The following is a 19,723-nucleotide window of genomic DNA, read 5'->3' as shown; positions in this document are numbered from 1 at the left end:
AGCTTCTCATGGGCCCCTGCATGAAAGGACCACCATCGCAAAGGACAGTCCCTCATATCAATGGTGGGCCTTGCTCTGTACTTTTGTATGGTTGTGTCAGGCTGTACCTCCTCCTCAGATTCAGAATCTGAGCCCAGCTGTAGAAGAAGGGTCATTTTCTTCTTGGGTGGACCGTCTTTAGAAGTCTGAGATCTTCTGGGTGATTCATCACGCAGCATGGCTCCAAGTGTGGTCCACACCTCTTCTCTCGCTGTTTTGGGCAGGCTCTTTAAGTCTTCAAAACGTGGATCCAATGCTGTTGCAATCTTGAGCCATGCATGATTGAGGTGTTCTTGGCGAGAAACTAGGTCGTCCTTGAATTTACCCTTGAACCTCATCATATATGCAGGGTCCTCTTCAGATACCTCCATTTTATTGTGCAAGTGAAGGAGGGCAGGCAATACCATGGAACAGGAGACATAGTCCTCTCCACCCTGGAGCTCAGCTACATACCTGCAGTTACACACATACACAAAAAGAGAGAAAAGGGACGTAAATTACTTTAACACAGCCTAAAAGATTAATGTTTAGTAATCATTTATTTCATTTAATTTCAGTCTACAATCTACTATGAATGGTCAAATTATATCAGTGGATTTTGGGGACCCTCTGGCTTCCTTTTAAGGTGGTGTAAATTGCTCCTTACAAGTCTGTGACTGTAAATTATAGGGTACACAATATCAGAGTTATAAGAGGTGACCTTAAAATTGGAAAGTTTGAGAACCGATGTATTATATAATGGCATGCTTACCGGCAGGGCTCTAGAAGGGTCTCAAGTCTCTGGATTTTATCCCATTCTGCTTGCATCAGCATAACAAGTTTGTGCTGCTGTTGGTCCAGGGTTGCATTTATTGCTGCTTGATTGCGTGTCAAGCGCTGAACCATTTCCAATGTCGAATTCCAGCGAGTTGAAACATCCTGGGTCATTTGCTCCTCTGTCTGTTTTATCTCCTTTTGCTTTGCATTCAGCTCCGCTAGGTTCGCTGGGCTATGCTTGAAATGACCGATAATTTTGCGACACTTAGCCAAGGCATTGTCAAATCCGCTGTCAGCGAGACTCACAATGATGCTTCTCTGTATAATGTGGGCAACACAGGGCATGTGGTCGTATGGTAAACTGCGGGTGCGGCTATCATATTACGCGCACTATCCGTCCCAGTGCACGAAACTTTTCCTTCAATAGACCATCTGCGAGCAACAGTTTCGAACTGTTCAGCACATGCCGACGCAAAGTGACGTTCTTCTGTTTTCATAACAGTTAGTGCAAATGAGTTCAGTTCCCATGTTTTAGTGATGTTATGTGCAGTCACTCCCAGGTAATTAGTGTTACTCGCTGAGGTCCAGTGATGTCCTGTCAGGGCGACATATTGCACTTGAACTAAAGTCTCCTCCTTCTTCTTTTTCTCGGTCTCATAGAATCTTTGAATCCTATTCATTATTGCTCCTCTTGCTGGTGGCTTGCAGGATGGGTCGAGGGATGCTACTCTCAAAGTTTTAGCGAGCCCCTTGTCTTTAACTATGCTGATCGGTTGGCAGTCCTTTGAGACCCATTCTGCAATTGTGTTTATTAGTTTTTCGGAGGTGGATATGCTCATTGGTTTGCGTTCGGTTAAAGTAGTCTGCTGCAAGCCAGATGTAGCGCTGGAACTGGAAGCCCCAACAAACGCATGCTTAGTGTTCAGGTGGTACTTTAAACTTGAATGGTTTCGGTGGAACTTGAACTCCTTTTGGCAATGAGTGCAAATCACTACCTGTTTATGTATTGTTCCATCACTATTCTTTTTGAATTTGAATTCCCCACCCAGAGGGCCAACCTGCTTTTCTTCCATGTTTACATTTCACCGTTACCCACGTTGCTCACTGCACTTCTGAGCGGGATTATGGGATGCATGAGCGGGTTCTTCTTCTTCTTCTTCTGTTGATTTCCGGCAGACTCGATGCCTACTGGTCCATTGCTGCCTTTCTCAATGTGGTCAAATCACGTTATTACGTTTATATCCAACTCAGTCCGAAGGCAAGTGCATGAGCGGGTCATTCCGCACATGCGTTGAATGCGTCAAATATTTTAATGTGATTAATTAAAAAGAAATAATTGCCCGCCCGTTAACGCGATCAATTTGACAGCACTAGATACAACATTAAATATTAGAATTTAGGTCCTCTGTACTTGTCACATTTACAAGTAGAACAACATACTTGTAGTGGGGAAATCCAAGTCAAGGGTGATACATGTCTTTTTAATTGCTTAAGAAGGTAGTATGACTAAACAGTCTCTAAATCTTTACTTTGACTTCATTCCCCAACCCATATACTGGGCTATTTATTGTATGGGAATATTGAACATGTGGTGTTCAAGCTATCATTGAATGTAGTTAGTAACCAACTTGTGTCATATATTAAAGACTTGGTGCTCTTGGTTTCTTGGCTTTGTCTGACAACAATATCCGGGGCAACGCAGGCCTCCTGGACCAACGCTTAGCCCTGCAATGGGTATCCAATAACATTGTCAACTTTGGGGGTGATCCATCACAGGTCAGCAATGTATTTTATATTTTTGCTTGGTGGTGTAATTGTGATTAAGTCACAATCTTGCTTAAACTAAAATAATTGCAAACTGTTTCCGCTTGATTTGCGGTTTTTCACAGGTCACACTTTTTGGAGAGAGTGCTGGGTCTGCATCTGTTGGCTTCCACCTCCTCTCGCCAGGTAGTCATGACCTTTTTCAAAGGGCTGTCATGCAGAGTGGTTCCCCAAATGCACTATGGGCCTCAGTCAGCAAAGAAGTTGCCCAGGAAAGGTAGTTAAAAATGTGTCTATGGTTGTTTACATATGCAATTGTTGTTTGCTTGTTTATTTTTGATAACACTCCACTGCAAAATGAATCATTTAATACTGTGTTTTTCAGGCTATAAGCCGCTGACCCCCCACTGTGAAATCTGAGGTTTCGAGTCAAATTTGGTTATTTAATTTTATTACAGGCTAATGAGCTGCATGTCTTTTGGTGTACTATATATATATTCTGTAATACAGTGTGGACACCTGCGGCTTATAGTCAGTAGTGCCTTATACAGTACATGAATAATTTTAGTTTCCTTGTGCAATTGGCGGGGCAAGCTTGTAATTAGGCAAGACTTATAGCTAATAAAAAAAATAAAATTTAAAAAAAAAAACTGATTGGTGATTCAAAAAATGCTTTCTGGTTTTGTTTTTATATCAATCAATTTATTTGAATAGTGTAAAACCTGTAACTTTTCTTCCACGTCGTCTCATCTTTTCATTCACATTTTATGAGCAAAAATAAACAACACACCCTTTTTTGTAGGGATAGACTGAGGTAACAGATAAAATCAGGTAGCACTCACCAGCTGGGAACATTGGTAACTTTTTTTTAAATAATAATTTGTAATAATAAAAAATAAAAATAAGATACTACACTTTTCAATGTTTATGATGATTACACACAGTTAGCTGTAAACCATTGCCAGTGAACATACACTCCCACATAAGATAGACCTCATATTGCCAAAATAAAGTAAAAAGTGCAAATAGTTCCAAAACTGAAAAAGCATCTCTTGAAGTGCAAAAATGAATACTCACTCAGTGTTTCAATTAATTCAGCCTAGGGCTAGAGGAAACTAAACATTTCCTGATTTGAAAATAATAAATAAATATACTTTAAAAAGTATTAGTAATATTGCATTTGATAGTTCCCGCTCTGGACATTCGATATAACTTTATTAGTAGTGAGTTTGTTGTCCTTTTTCCACAATGTTGGTTGTTGGTTTAGGCGAATGACCTCTACTACCCCCTGGAGTGGAGGAGGACAAACTCCGACATCATTATTATTATTTTTTTTTTTTTTTACTCAAACATATTCGCCGTCAGACTGCGTGCACTGAGCCGTGATACCCGTACTGTGACGGTACGGGACAAATACCGTTACACTCAGAATGTATGTATATTTATGTATTAATGTATGTATTCTTTGGGCTGCTTTTGCAAATTATAGCATTATTTCACAACATTAAGGCAGAGCTTGTACATCTAGGAAAGCTTGGAAGTTTTATCAATTTTTTCCTCTGGCGTTTTGATCTTCAAATCAATGTTATTTCTACATCATCAATAAATTGTGGGCTCAACTTTAAAACATAAGTGTTTTACTTCCGATCAGTTGTATGTTGGATGATATCATAGTACTGATCTTGCTGACTCTTCTTTAAAGCAACATCCATGTATCCTGCATCTTATTATTATGATCATACATCAACATAGACTTATAAGTACAGTATTTATTTAAACCTATTATATTAAATGTTAAATTAATACATTGTTACGTTTACCATACAGGTCCATGAGGCTAGCAAAATTAATTGGGTGCCCCACATCTTCTCCAGCTCATCTGGACATTTGTTTACAGAGGACTGATGCTTCGGTGATAACCTCAAAGCAATTTGATACGCTCACACAGCCTACAGTACTGCCAAATCCCTTTCCTCCTGTCGTGGATGGGTACTTCTTACCTGATGAAGTTGAAGTAGGTCTGATTCTATGTAAAGTGCTGTGTCATGTCACACATACTGTGTTCCACTCAGGTTTTACACAAAGACTTTGCAATGAGCATTAGCGGTCGATTTTAAGCTTGTATCCTGATTTGAGTGCATTGATACTATCTCTTAATGAGTAGAATATGAAAAGAAATAATTGGAGAATTCATCTTCTGAAACTAGCATACATGTTCCACCAGGGAAAAGAGATTTCATGCTTTGAAGTTGTCGGAGCTACAAAAACACTCATTAATGAACAATAGTTGTACGAAGAGGAATAACATTCTGCAGAAATGATCTGTAGCAAACAGATAAACCACAAACAACTGCTTTTGTTTCTCATCTGCAAAATATCCACACGAGATTTATCTTCAAAGTCACTAGTTGACCAATTATGACCTTTATGCAGTAATTCATTCCGAATAAGCAATATACAGTACTCACAATGCACTGCGCTGTCAAATAAATAAGAGTAATTTTTTTTGTGTTCACACAAAACTTGACTTTTGACAACAGAATATATGCAGTATTTCTAAACTAAAGTTTGAAAACAAATAAAAGTTATTTTCTAATATTTATCGAGCGCGGCATGGTGAATTCTGAGATCAAGGTCTCAATCCTGGGCTCCGGCCTTCCCGTGTGGAGTTTGCATGCTCTCCCTATGCCTGTGTGCGTTTTCTCCAGTTACTCTTGTTTCCTACCATATCCTGAAAACATACATTGTTGACTGAACACTCCAAATTTTCCGTTGGTATGACTGTGTGTGTGTAAATGTTTTTTGTACCGTTGTGCTCTGCGATTGGCTGGGAAACAATTCAGGGTGCACGCTGCCTATTGCCTATAGTTAACTGGGATATGCTCCAGAACCACCGCAAACCTCGTGAGGATTAGCGGCATTGAGGATGAATGAATAATATTTATTTATGGCACAGTGGATGGATGTGTAGCACATGCGCCTCACTTTTCAGAGATGAAAAATCTATTCTTGGCCCCTGGATGTTCTCCTTGTGCTTGTGTGGGTTTTCTGTGTGTTAAACAGGTTTCCTTCTACATTTCCAAAAGAGGTATAGAAGACTGATCAAATATTTTTAAATGCCCATAGGTTTGATTTGGAGTGTGAAAAGTTTTTGGTCCCTTCGTCCACTAAAAATGGCTACAAATACATCCCATATATTTCGATGGGATATGTTCCAGAAACTCCGCAACCCCCATACAGAGGAATACATGGATGGAATATTCATCAGTCACTGTACAAACAACAAACTGTCAAGTGGTGGTGGTTTGAGCACCCAAGTAGGATTTGAGTCTTTGAGAGTTATTTCCCTTTTATCCAGACTCTCAAGTGAAATAGGTTGAGCATGATATGTAGGTCAGTTTAACAAAAAATCTGGAAAACTCAAAACAAAGAGTACTTTGCTTTGTTAAATAGGTTGAATGAAAAAAAAGTAACTAAAAATCAAATTTTGAAGGAAAACCTCTTTTTCATACTCTACAGGTGTTGCTGCAAAGTCATAATCTCCCAAAGAAAGATGTGCTGTTTGGATTAAACCAAAATGAAGGGACATACTTTTTAGTTTATGGGATGCCAGGATTTAACATCACTGGTGAGAGTCTCATCACCAGAATGGAGTTCATAGAAGGAGTACAGCTTGCAATGGCAGACCTTGACGCTGTTGCAAGAAAAGGGGCAATTTTCCACTACACCGATTGGACGGATGAGCATAACAGGATGAAAAACCGTGACTCCCTGGGCAATCTGGTTGGAGACCGATTTTTTGTTTGCCCTCTGTTAGAGTTTGCTCACAGGTAAATAAAAATACTATCAATAGTATTAATGTTAGGATATCTGCCATACAGTCAGGGGTTTTGGACTGGGATTTTTTTTTTTTTTTCACCTGGCTTCACATGTTTCTTAAACATGCATTTTAGCTTAATTAAGGACAAGCTTTTTTCCATGTATGCTATGTATGTATATGTAACTGATTGATTGTTTGTATGTATTGTCAGTGAGTGCCTGGTGACCGGTCCTCAAGGTACCCCGCCTCTTTTCTCACATCAGTCGAGTGACTTTCAGCTCCCCGTGATACCAAAAAGGATTATAGATGTTGTATGGTCTCGACTGAACATATGTAGGCTGTTTTAAAAGTCCAACAAATGTACATTCTAGTTCAAAATAGGATCGATCAGGCAGACAGTTGTGTTTTTTTCATCAAAAGTCACACTTTTATTTATTGAATGAGTTGCAAAATATGGCCAATCTATTGACAAGGTTTGACATACTGATTTTATTCAAAATAATAAATAGATAATAAGTTGAAAAATATATCCTTCAAACTTTGCTCTTGGCAAAGAAAGGACCATTTTCAGAAATCACAGTATTGCAGACCTTTGACATTCTAGCTATTAAATTGTTGAGGTCTGGAGAAATTTCAGTATATGATTCCAGAAGCCCCTCCCATGAATTGGAATCTTCATGGGCATTTCATGGTGACCATACGATCAAACAGCAACAACATTTTAACATCATTCCAATACAGAGACAAAATTGTCTGGGTGACCCCAATGGTAGAGTGGCGGGGGGGGGGGGGGGGGTATTCAGTCATTCCAGAAACAAAGAGTACCCAGTTATAGTGTAACTTATTTAACAGTTACCCTTCTTTGTCCCTTTGTCCCCAGGTACTCACAAAAAGGCGGCAAAATGTTCTCATATTTTTTTGATCACCAGTCTTCCATAAATTATTGGCCAGCATGGATGGGTGTTCTACATGGTTACGAGATTGAGTTTGTGTTTGGAATGCCACTGAATGTCACCTGGGGATACACAAAGACTGAAGTGAACATGACCAGGAAATTTATGAAACACTGGGCCAACTTTGCAAGGACTGGGTATGTTTAATCAAACACAGAGTGGACTATGTAGACAAAATAGAGTGACACTTTTCAATCATTCAGTATTCCTCCGTTGCTAAATGTGCTTAACAGTTTACCTACAACCATGCATTCTGCTTCATTCATATAATTTTGATATATAAACAACAGTAACCTATAGAATCTGAGCAACGCAAAGGTCAAATTATAAAATGTGTTCCCTCACAAATGTGTTGCCCAAACATTTGACTTCACTCTTCTTCTTGCTGGGGATTGATATTTAGGATGATGTGTCTTTAAGGCATGCATAGGTTTCTTTTGCCCAGGTCATTTTAGTGCCTTATCTCGTTCTTTCTGCATATTCAGAAATCCTGGAATTGATGGCGCTGCATGGCCGTTGTTCACACCAGATCACCAAGAGTATGTTACTCTGAATTCTCACCTTCCGGAGAATAGAAGTATGATGAAAACCAAAGAGTGTTACTTGTGGAATAAAGTCATGTCAGGAATACAAAAGGTTTCAGGTAGGATATTAGTTTACACACCTTTGGGGGCCATTGTAAGAGGCAGAGCAAAAACAGTTTTTTTTCCCATGATAAAGTAAATAAGCATCTAATCATGTGATCTATGAATATATACTGTATATTTAATTTTTGTAATGCATTTTGATGACGTGTAATTTTATCATATGTTTTCCACAGAAGATCTACAGGCTTGTCTGAATGCAAATGGAGTAATGCTGCACTATGACTGCACAATCCTTATTATTTCATTGTTTTTCATGATCATATTGTTAGATATTGGGGATAGCAACAATGTGTTTTCCATATAGAGTGACTGCCAGGTGCCCATATACCAAAAAGCAGGAAAAAGTGGTTTATCATTCTTATTTGTTTGGAGACTCAAAGTTCAATTACGTGTTCTGTCCAGTATGTTGGAAATTTGGTCATCTACTTCCAGGAATTTGAGTGACCATCTGACAACCGTACCTTGCCAGCATGGCCATATAATCTATTTGTGCACATGTGTGGATTGAATTCATGAGTAATAATTGAAACAAAAATTCCAGCAGAAATAAGGGGAACCCAAGCCCCACCATTCGCAATGAGCTCACGTCGACATATGATGACCTTCGCAGAAAGTGCTGGAAAAGTAATTCCACCTAAGCACCAGCAGAGGGCGACAAAACACTAGAAACACAGGCAGGCAATAAGTGGACATAACTGTAGAGGTGCAACAATTAATCGATTAATCGACAACTAATCGATTATTAATCGACAACTATTTGGTTACCATTTAATCGTTGAATCATTAACCTTCACCTTAAACTTGTCAAAATTCTTGAAATTATAACCTACATTTAACTTCTCAGTTGTAAATATTATCAGATTTCTTGATTATATTTTTTTTAAGTCAAAATAGGACATGAACAAAAATCTGCTTTTACTTTGGAAAACAACAATTCACATCACTGCCATTTTTCGAACATCTTACTGTCTAAACTAGCTTATAAATATTGCTGCAACAACTAATCGATTAAATCAACTAGTAAATTTGTTGCCGACAAAGTTGGTAATCAATACAGTTGTAGACCACAGTTAAGTCGTCAAGCTTTTAATAAAATATTATTTTTGAAGGAAATACTCATCCATTTTGTCTTCATTGTCACTTACAATGTGCTGAAAACAACTTAAAGGTAAATTATGAAGTTAATTGGAAAAAGTGACATTTATTCGATTAACCGTTTAATCGTCCAATTAATTGATTGTGAAACTAATCGTTAGTTGCAGCCTTACATGACAGCACTGCCATATGCATATTGAACCAAAACCGATAATGAAAAACCGTTGTCGATATTATATGATATAATTTTAAAAGGCTTTCATTAGCTGATATTATCGGCTACCCGATAATATCGGACAACTCTTAAAGAAACCAAAAGTTACTACGGCTGATATATTAAATCTAAGTTAACATTTAATTCCCAATTTATTATCAAATCTTCAACAGGCATTGTGCTGTATTAGTAAAACTTCCCAAGTGACTTTAGCAACCAATCTGTTATTTTGACTTGATTAGCAAACAGGATAAACTCACTGTTCACTCACGTAGTTTTTTTTTTTTTTTTTTTTTTTCCACAACGGTGTAGTGAATTGACACGTTTCCAGTGAACAGTTAGTGTGAACAGCTGCATGTTTTTCAGTTTTCCTTATGGCATCACTTATCATTGCATTACAATTTTGATTTGAATGAAATGATTGCTTTCAACACACTGGACCCCATTAAGTGTGTAGAAAGATGAAAATCAATAGATGGACAAGAGTGATATTTTAAGTGTGAAGCATGAAAAATAGAGGTTGTGAACGCACCTAGGCAACCCTGTATTAGTGTTTATTAAACCAAAGTGTGTTGGCAATTACTTTTACTATCAGGGAATGTCTGTATTTTTATTGGCGCATTTAGTTGCGATGTGCTTACACAGGAAGGTTAGCTTTAATCCACAACAATAAAATATAAGTTGTATGGTATTATATCTCTAACAGAAAAGTGTTTATTAATAAACAGTTTAGTTTTTATTTCATACCATGTACCACAGTACCTACTCAACTTTCCCCCCAAAATTTTACTTTTCTGAACCTTTGTGGAAAAATAAACAACCCAACCCAAAGGAAAAACAATAGATTCATGTGCTGTATAGAAACTGTTCAATCACACTAAGACAGACAAAATAGGAAATCTCAAGGAAAGGGAAGAACAGATCTAGAAGATAGTACAGCTTTATATCACACCAAACAAACTTTGAAGGTATACTGTATGTTTCATTGTTGTTTAATTTCAGTAAATGTGTTTATATTTCTGCAAGTTGTCCATCCTCGTAATTGCACCATCATGACTTAGTTGTTCAAATATTCCGTACTGGATATGTCTCTTCCTTTTTTTTTTTTTTTTGCATGTGGAAAATTTTGTCTGACCAAATGAACAATAACATTGTTTCATGTTATATTAAAAAAATAAAAATAAAAAAAAACAAAGAAAAAAAACATCTGCTCGGGTTTGTTACTTTGACTCCACATCTGCTAGATTTTTCCAACTTAAGACCTTGAGACCAACCCTGAGACCATTGGTGTAGAATTGGGTCAGGACACAAGGGATACACCACTACCAATATTCAACCGCTACTATGTAGTCACTATCATTACAACCGCTGTCTGTTGTGTCTAGTAAATAATTGTGTCACACAATTAGATGGTTAAATGTCCCTGCTAGAGTCCCATTTCTATCTTCAGTATTTTTCCATTAGTGGCTGCTGGGTTGTCGCTGAACCTACATGTGATTGTCAGTCCACTGTCAGTCCATCCGCTCGGAAAAGCCAGTACAGTAAGCTTTGAAAACTATATGCAACGAGCATTCACACCGGACTTTTGGATTTTTGTAGTTGTTTTTGTCACTACCCAATTGCGACGGCTACCCAATGGTGACTGTGCATGCGCGCAACTTGAGTCACTTCCTTTTTTGAACCATGGTATCACCGTGATGGTGCCTAAGATATATACATGATACTCAGCAATAGAAATACATTATTCTAAACTGATAGGGCAAGTGAGACGAACCTGATAAGTACAAAGCATGTTTATACATGAAAATGTAACTACAAGACCATATTTAGGTATCTCAAACACGACAATGTGGTGGATGTTCACGTTAGCAGTCAAAAATAGTGATATTGTTCTGATCACCCCCCTCGCGCGCTAAGATTTGGTTTTGCCCACCACAGAACCATGTGACCCTCTGCCAATTGCAAATGCATTGCAAAAAAAAGTCTGAATGCAAACTGCCACAACACGATGTCCAATTGCCAAAGCACGACTGCAAATTGTCAAAAGCACGAACCCCAATTGCCATAACACGCTTGCAAATGGCTCGCAACACAACTGCAAATGCCTCGCAATCCGACCGCAAGAAGTCACAGCACGGATGCAAGAGGACGACCTGGAAGTAGACTAAATTTCACGGGAGTAGACATAAGCACTACAACTCCTGCTGACGCGTAACCACAAGTTATCATGTCACATACCCACATCCTCCAAAGCTTAAAAAAGGAAGTCACAGAAATTTGCTCACAAATTCACACTTTGGTATGTATTGATTTGTGACCATCTCTACGGTGGCAGCAGCAGGACGGGAGTTGTACTCATGTCTACCTCCATGGAATTTAGTATACCTCTGCATCATCCTTTTGCATTCACGCTGTGGTTTTTAGCAGTTTGGTATGCGAGCCATCTGCATTCCCGTTTGCCTTTGTGTTGCGGGCAACTGGAATTCGTATCGTGGCTCTTTGCATTTGTGCTGTAGCTATTTGCATTTGTGCTTTTTTTCTTTTGCAAATGGTTTGCGTTAGTACTTTTTTCTTTTTATATAATGAAGAGATAACGCCACGATAAATGTTGGTTTTGATTTGATATGGTAAAAAGAGAAAAAAATGCTCAAATGCTGTTACCTCATTATGTCATGAGACTCATGTGTCCAATAAACAAAGTTTACAAAAAAAAATAATAATAATAATAATGAAAACGTCTCCCGAAGATAGGAAACTGCAAAGGCTCCAGTCCCACCACTCATAAGTTAAATATTGAATGAGCGACAACTTTCTGCTATGCTGTGTCTTAGCTATAATGCAAAGTACCATAGTCAATCAGCTAGATTCACTAGTCACTACATTATTTATGCCGGCAGCACACTACACATTTTAAAAAAATGAGTGGGAACATATTTATCTTTGCTAATTATCCGAATAGGTAACAGAGTCAATTTTGACCAATCATATTACCTGCTATACAGTATAGGCAAATCCTTTACCATCATGAAAGGCTACATTCAGCAATGCCAGAGTATGGTTTGGCATCTTGTAATGCCCTCAAGTACAACTCGAGACAATGAGATAAAACGCACCGTATATTGATAATCTTCAGTAAAGCCTATTTTGTAACCATGTGGTAGAAGGCAAAAACGTATATGCTTTATATACATGTTGCTTTGAGTTTTATGGTTAAAACCATTGATAGTTCTGAATGTGATTTATGCTTTGTTTTCTCACTATTCTACTGCTCTGCCGCTACCTGAGCGGCTCATGCAGCCTGTGCGTGTTTGTTTATTTACTTGAGATGATAAATAAATTATGTTCATAATATTATATATATATCTACTGGACTGTCTCAGGAAATTAGAATACACAATATTCTAATTTTTTGAGACAGTCCTGTGTATATATACAGGACTGTCTCAGGAAATTAGAATACACAATATTCTAATTTCCTGAGACAGTCAGGAAATTAGAATATTGTGTATTCTAATTTCCTGAGACAGTCCTGTATATATACACAGGACTGTCTCAAAAAATTAGAATATTGTGTATTCTAATTTCCTGAGACAGTCCTGTATATATACACAGGACTGTCTCAAAAAATTAGAATATTGTGTATTCTAATTTCCTGAGACAGTCCAGTATATATTTGTAGTATTTAAAGTTTTTTTTTTCCATGCAGGGTATGTCCTCAGACCTGCTTCAGGTGGAAATCCAGCCCCCCCACCCCCATGTTTGACTCAATGTTACATCCTTGCTTGCAGCAGAGACAATATAGCCAGTGCATATGTGATATATTCAGACATAAAAAGACATTATTCTTTGACTGGTCAGACATTTCGGTTGAAGAATATTGATTTTAAATGATTTAATTGTCGGGTTATATGTAAGAAGCCCGAAAGCAGACAAAAATTATATAGCAAAAGAGAGGGCGATGCTTGTCCAACAGAAGTATTGAATGCCATTTTTCACTCACAACCCATTTTAATTCTTGCCATTTGGTATCTGTTGTGCAAGACAAGTTTAGTAAAAATAGTATTTATTGCATTAAGCAACTGAGTCTGTGAGGAGTAGTGGACACTTAAGGCTAAACTATACCACATGTTCCACAGCTCCGATGCGCCAGCAAACGCCAGCCGGTTTGAATTCGCAACCATTATAACATATTTTTAAAAAATGTTTTTTTTAAATTCGTCGCAGCCTCGGCGGTCGGAAAAAAATCACAAGGCTTCCTTCTAATTTTGCCTGATGCCACGAGCAAAACCCAACAATACTGCGTGGTGCAGAACGAGAAACTGCGGAAGTTATGTCTGGGTACAGAATTGCATCTTTTAAAAAATAAAATGAAGTCATTACATTGAACTGTTCTTCATTTGACAATGGGGCCAGGGTTCAATTCAAATATCAAAAGTTATTTTACATTCACAAGTCAGTTAATATGGATGATGAAAAGTGATTTTGGATGTCCAAAACTATGCAATTATTTACAACTACACACATTCTATTTATACAAATTATAAGAATGAAGCAAGAAAATAAAGCCACCGTCATGTCCAAAACTATGCAATCATTTACAACTACACACATTTTTTTATACAAATTATAAGAATGAAGCAAGAAAATAAGGCCACCGTCATAGGCGGACTTTGACTGTCCCCACCGGTGGCCGATATACTGTATGTCATTGCATGTACTGTAGTTGACTTTCCTAAAAATTCAAAGGGAAAGTTTTTGACATTAGGCTTAATAATCGAGTTAGTGGGGGTTTAATCAGTTAGCGGAGTTGATTTCAACAAATTCTGTGCAGTTTGTCAGTTATTTGTTGGTTTCAGGGCGCCGGTGTGGCTAAACTCGCGCGAGTCAATGGTGGCTACTTAGCATGCCAATAAAATAAAGACCTAGCTGTTTAAATATTGTCTATAAAAGTTGTAAAGCAAAAAAAAAAAAAAAAAAAAAAAAAAATGAAACAAGATTCTTACAAAGTATTTCATAATGAGCGAAAATTATTTTTCGAACAGATTACTGTATGTGACTAGCATCTTAGAGACGGTCCTTTGATTACCTTAGCCAAAACTACACTTGAGGAGGCAAGATGGATATTTAGTATTTCTTTAAACCTAAGCTGCTCAAAGCTTCAACAACAACTGAGCTTGGACCAAAGACTAAGCACGAGCAGTGTAAAGATACTATATATACACTATATGTAATTAGGGGTGTGCCACTTTAGGCACCCCACGATTCGAGTCGATTACAATTCAGGGGGCTACGATTTGATTATTGAACGATGATCACGGTATTGACAAGGATCACGGTTATCACGATTATTAATTAGCAATGTATGATGCATCATTAAAGTAGCTAAACAAATTTATGTCCATTATTAATTAAAATATCCTAATGATTCAACTGGAACAATGGAAACACACCCATACAACAAAAAGCTACCCTTAAACTGCTTTTTTTTTTTTTTTTTTTTTTTTACAAGAAAGTGCAAAAACATTAACCGTTTTAAAGGCAATACTTATTTCTCTCAACAATACAATAAAATTTACACAGGTGGAATGATTTTCACATTTTCTGGAAATAAAGTGTCTTTAGACATAAGACTTCTTTTAACCAATATAGACCTACTTTGTTTTCACAGATTTCTGTACTATTTCGCATGTTTGTAGTCTTACCGCTGTACTTAATCATGGTTTTACACGTTCTGCATATGGAGTAACTTTTGTACACCAACAAACATCACCCAAATGGACATAGAAATACAAGTTAGTGAATTAGCTAATTAGCTTAGCGCTCGGCGCTAACTGTTAACATCTCAAAAACAACAACAATAAAGGCTAAACAGTACAAGAAGGTTCATGTACTCACCTCTTATAGACGCACACGGGTCTTAGCAACACACTCAGGACATTTTTCAATTGACATGACTTGAAACAACTGCTGGACAACTGAAAAACAAGGAGCAACGAACTATCTCTCTTCCCCTCTCGCTCTAAAAAATAACTTGCACACAGAGGCGCGACCGCCTGGTCCCTGCCCTTCTCATACAGAAATTTATTTTCCAGTCTTTTGAAAAGGAGTAAATCTCTCGCTCAGTAACAGGCAGCATCCAGTATAACATTGTGCATGTGTCCGTTAAAGGTGTCCAGGCGGCAGACGTGTCTTGAATTTTGTTCCGCTACAAGCGGCTGTCATAGAGCTATGAGGGAAAAATCATCGTTTTTCAACTTTTATGAATCATAATCGAATCGTCACGTGTCGAATCGTGATGCATCTAATAATTGATTTTTATTCCTGACACTGCATTTCGGGATCATCAACATTTTTTGTCCCTCCTCCCACAAAAGTCAAACTCTGCCTATGGCCAACGTAGCTGAAGCACTGGGAGTAGATGGTGTATTAATTAATTTGATTGCTCATTATTAAATTCCGTCCACCTAAATGATGCTGACATTTGTAAGTATGGGTGTACGCCATTAAGAATGAAGCCGGAATGAGTATTGAAAGGCGGAGCAGAGCAGACAAGCTGCCGCTGACAGTGTTTGTTTGATTGACGTTCAATAAAGCAAATTAAAGCGCATTGCCTAATAACTTCATTTTTGTCATCTGAGAAAGCATTTAGGGAACAATGGTTTGTATGCAATGTGGGTGCCTATCTCATTCAATGTCTCACAGTGATCTCAAGCACTTCTCAGTGGCTTGTTGCGGCTGTTTCGTTGGCATCCTGTGGGGATTGTATGTATGTATTGCTGATGCGGCTGACGTCTGCTAGAAAGAGCAAGCGTTCATGTCTGGTCTAACTCCGGGGTTACTCCTAATGGTAATGTCATTCAGTCCAAAGTAATCACTGCACAGGCTTTAAAAAATCTATACAGTTGTTGTTAATAAAGAACTATTTCGTATCAGCAGGTTAGGTTACTTGAAAATATTTTGCATTCGACAAAGGAGCCCTGGGAACTAATTCAATGGTGCAGGCCTGTGGCTGGTGTGGACAAATGCTACTCCATTGGTCTATGGACCGTGTGTATGGGATGACCGAGAAAAAAGGCTCGTGGCATAAACAGTGAGTGTTAACACAGAAACAAAAACCCCACATAACTTAAATTTTAAAGCCTCTTTATTGGCTTTCTGTTGCCTTCAGAGTACATTACGTAATCCTCGCCCTGACTTTCAGAGCCCTTCACAGACAGGCATCTGAATATATCACTGACCTGATTCAGCCCTAAACCTCTATCCCTAGTGAAAGTTCCTCAAGTCAGAACTTCTTGAGTGTTCCTAAGACCTACAACAAAACTCGAGAAGATAGATCATTCAAAGTGTTGGCACCCTTTTGCTGGAATAGACCCCTCCTGTATTTCCTGAATTCTGTTTTGTCTTTTAAAAAGCAGCTCAAGACTTTGTTTTTAAACAGGCCTTCTAAAGATAATACATATTAATATTTAGAGTTATTTAAACCACCACCCCCATCTAAAGGACTTACTGACTTTTATTTGAATACATAGGAGAGTCCTGACTTTTATTTGAATACATAGTAGACTGTTCCCCAATTTTTAATCTTAGGAATTTTCAGTTAATGTCTTCTTGAGCTGTGTTCATCCCATAAATACCACAGCAGAACAGGATAGCAGGATAGGAAAATGTGTTATTTTGTAATGGTTGCAAGATAACCACACACTCTATAATTTGAGTTACATTAGCCAACAATTTACTAGTGAGGTCCTGCAAATCCCTAGTCTTAGCAAACAAAATAACAGGACAATTGAGGGACTTAATGGAAACATCTCTAAAGCAGTCATCAACAGTAGAGTCTATCAAGGTTAGAGTATTTCAATACTCCTACTGTCGCATGAAAGCCCGGAAGCAACAGTGTTTTATCCGGTACTTGCCTTAGCACTAAGAGATGGCCCAGGTTGAGTGTTTACAGGAACTCAGTATTAATCCAGAGGGAATAGTCTCAGCCAGGGAAAATGTGAGCATTCGCATCCTGAGAGTAATAGATGCATGTATGGTGTGGTAAAACAGTTGGCAAACTTCTGTTCTAGTAACCCACAGTAGAGAAAAAAAACCATGAACTTATTCATTTCATTGATTCCACTGATGGTTTTCCCATTTCTGCCCAGTTGCATGCGTTTTTTTACCTGCACATCAAGACCTGTTCGAAAACTGTACCAAAGTGTGATATTGTCAAAATCAATCTGTCAGGACAAAATGCCTGCAAAAGGCTCTTTTGCTCAATACGAAAAAGCTGACTGACCCCTTCTAACCCAAACCCTCCCAATGGGATGCATTTCAGCTAACATTTCATTATCCGTGCAACGTAACCTCTGAGAAGTCCGCAATTAAACATTTTTCAATTTAAAATACATCAACAACCCTGAGGGGGAAAAAAAAGAATGGGGCAAAATGCCCAAATATGTAAGGGAAATCTGGAGGCCTACCTAAAACTGATTGAAAGAAATGAAACAAAACAATAGAAAAATCTTTTCCAAACTGGCGACATTAAAAGTGCCGTGACTTTGTCTGTTTTTGAGATACCACGATGGATTATACAGTATATAATTTTGAAATAAATACATTTTTTTTTATCTGTGTGTTTTTCATTTTGCTCTTTTGACCCATAGAGATCTTTCAGCCAAAGGTGGTCACAATCCTAAAAACTAATATATACCATTAGTTTGTGCTTGCCTCAGGATTTTTAAAGGGAACCACGCATAGAAAGACTTGTAGTTCTTAAAATATAAATGTTATTATGAGTTATAGTAATTGGATATTAAAACCCCTCTTGATGTTTTTGTTGTTATACAATTTGTAATAGTCGCCTTTGTTGTTGACATCGCAGGGCGGTGATGTCACTGGGTTTGGCTGCCGGACTTCCTGAGTTTGACTCAAGCGACATAAAAATGTCATCTGTTCAGGCCTTTCAATTTGAACATTAGTTGAAGAACATTAATGAGCATGACAACACAGTCGATATTTAAAAAAACAAACAGCAAAAGCAAAATGAACAGGAAAGAAGGGATGAGATGAGATGAGAGTAGGACAAAAGCTTTGTTCTTCCAAAATGTGCTACACAGGCGAAACTTTCTACAAGAGGTGAATTTGACACCCAAAGTACTACCGTGCGCTTTCAGCTTATTTTGTTTAAATGCATACAAATATAATATACTAAAGGTGCTTTAAGAAAATACTTAAACGTAGTAATATCAAATAAGGGTGGTTTAAATATGCAACATAACTAATAAGGGTGCAACGGTTCAGTTAGCCCACGGTTCGGTTTGAACCTCGGTTTTGGGATCACGGTTTCGGTTTGTTTCGGTTTGCGTTTGGCATTTATTTATTTATTTTTTTTTTTTTAACTGCCTTTATTTTGCTTTAAAAAAAATGAAATAAACACTTAAAATGTAAACATTTTCGACTGTTAAAATGCCTCTTAGCTCTTTGGCTAGTGTAGTGACTGACTACTGAAATACACACACAGTAGTAAAAAAGTTTCTTGGCAAAGTAACTAGTGATACCTTTCATGTTTTTTTTTTCATTAAAAAAACAAACAAACAAACAAACCCAAAAACATAGTAACCTTTGCTATGTTTGGAGGTCATTTATTGTTTTGAATCAGCCGTTAAAAAGTTGATCAAATTGCTCCCGTTTTTGCATGAGTTCCCTTCTGTCTACTTTTGACATGTGAAAATTTTAAAACTGTTTCATCCTTTAAAGATGGTCTCAAGTCAAGATTTTGCCGATTTAGGAGTATTTTAGATAAAAAGTTGCTTAGGTTCGCTCGTAAGGTTTACTACAACAGAGCCTTTCTGAGAAGTTTACTGCTCTAAAATGGCGACTGTTTACTAAAGCTACCGAGTCTGTCATTTCGCATGTAGTTCTATATGCATGAGTTATCTAGGCGTAGATTGTATGTTGTCGGCTAAGTCAGGTAATATTGGAGCCACCTAGCCAAGCATCGCGTTTGCTACAGCGTCTCAACAAACACTCTTCCCTCTCCGAGTCTCTGACTTTTCTCACGTCATTCAACCAACGCATTGTCTCGTTGCAGAAACGGTGACCAGATCCGAACGGATGAAAAAAAAACGTAATGCACGAAAAACGTGCAAATTTTGAACGTAACGTATGGTGTACACATTTAAAAATGAGTGCTCACTTGTACAAATTACGACGAGACCGTACAATTTGACAGGTATGAATTATAGTGGACCGTCACAGTTAGGTAGTAGCACTCTGTAGCACGGGACGTCCAACTTCCAGCTATCAGTGGTCAGGGCGAAACTGTGTGCTTTAGCGAAATCATCTTCGATGGCTTTGCGTGCCATTTCATAAATGTCGGGGATTACGTTGTTGGAGAAATATGTCCGCGAGGGAACAATGTAACGCGGGTCAAGCGTTGCAAATAAATTAA

The 19,723-nt window shown here is 37.9% G+C and overlaps 1 protein-coding gene across 3 annotated transcripts in view; it reads left to right on the top strand.

Moving 5' to 3' along the window:
* Positions 1–10,426, top strand: part of LOC130917516 (acetylcholinesterase-like) — an 88,370-nt gene extending 77,944 nt beyond the window's left edge. For all 3 annotated transcript variants that reach the window (XM_057838994.1, XM_057838993.1, XM_057838995.1), the window contains exons 4-10: positions 2,442–2,571; positions 2,685–2,836; positions 4,387–4,573; positions 6,079–6,389; positions 7,260–7,469; positions 7,818–7,975; positions 8,153–10,426. In XM_057838994.1, the coding sequence (XP_057694977.1) occupies positions 2,442–2,571; positions 2,685–2,836; positions 4,387–4,573; positions 6,079–6,389; positions 7,260–7,469; positions 7,818–7,975; positions 8,153–8,283 (1,279 nt within the window). In that variant the 3' untranslated portion in view covers positions 8,284–10,426. The remainder of the gene's footprint in view (positions 1–2,441; positions 2,572–2,684; positions 2,837–4,386; positions 4,574–6,078; positions 6,390–7,259; positions 7,470–7,817; positions 7,976–8,152) is intronic.
* The last annotated feature ends 9,297 nt before the right edge of the window (positions 10,427–19,723 follow it).

Source organism: Corythoichthys intestinalis, chromosome 6 (assembly GCF_030265065.1).
Source record: "Corythoichthys intestinalis isolate RoL2023-P3 chromosome 6, ASM3026506v1, whole genome shotgun sequence".
Classification (NCBI taxonomy): domain Eukaryota; kingdom Metazoa; phylum Chordata; class Actinopteri; order Syngnathiformes; family Syngnathidae; genus Corythoichthys; species Corythoichthys intestinalis.
The sequence above is the reverse complement of the archived record's forward strand: the minus strand, read 5'-3'. Positions and strand labels throughout refer to the sequence as shown.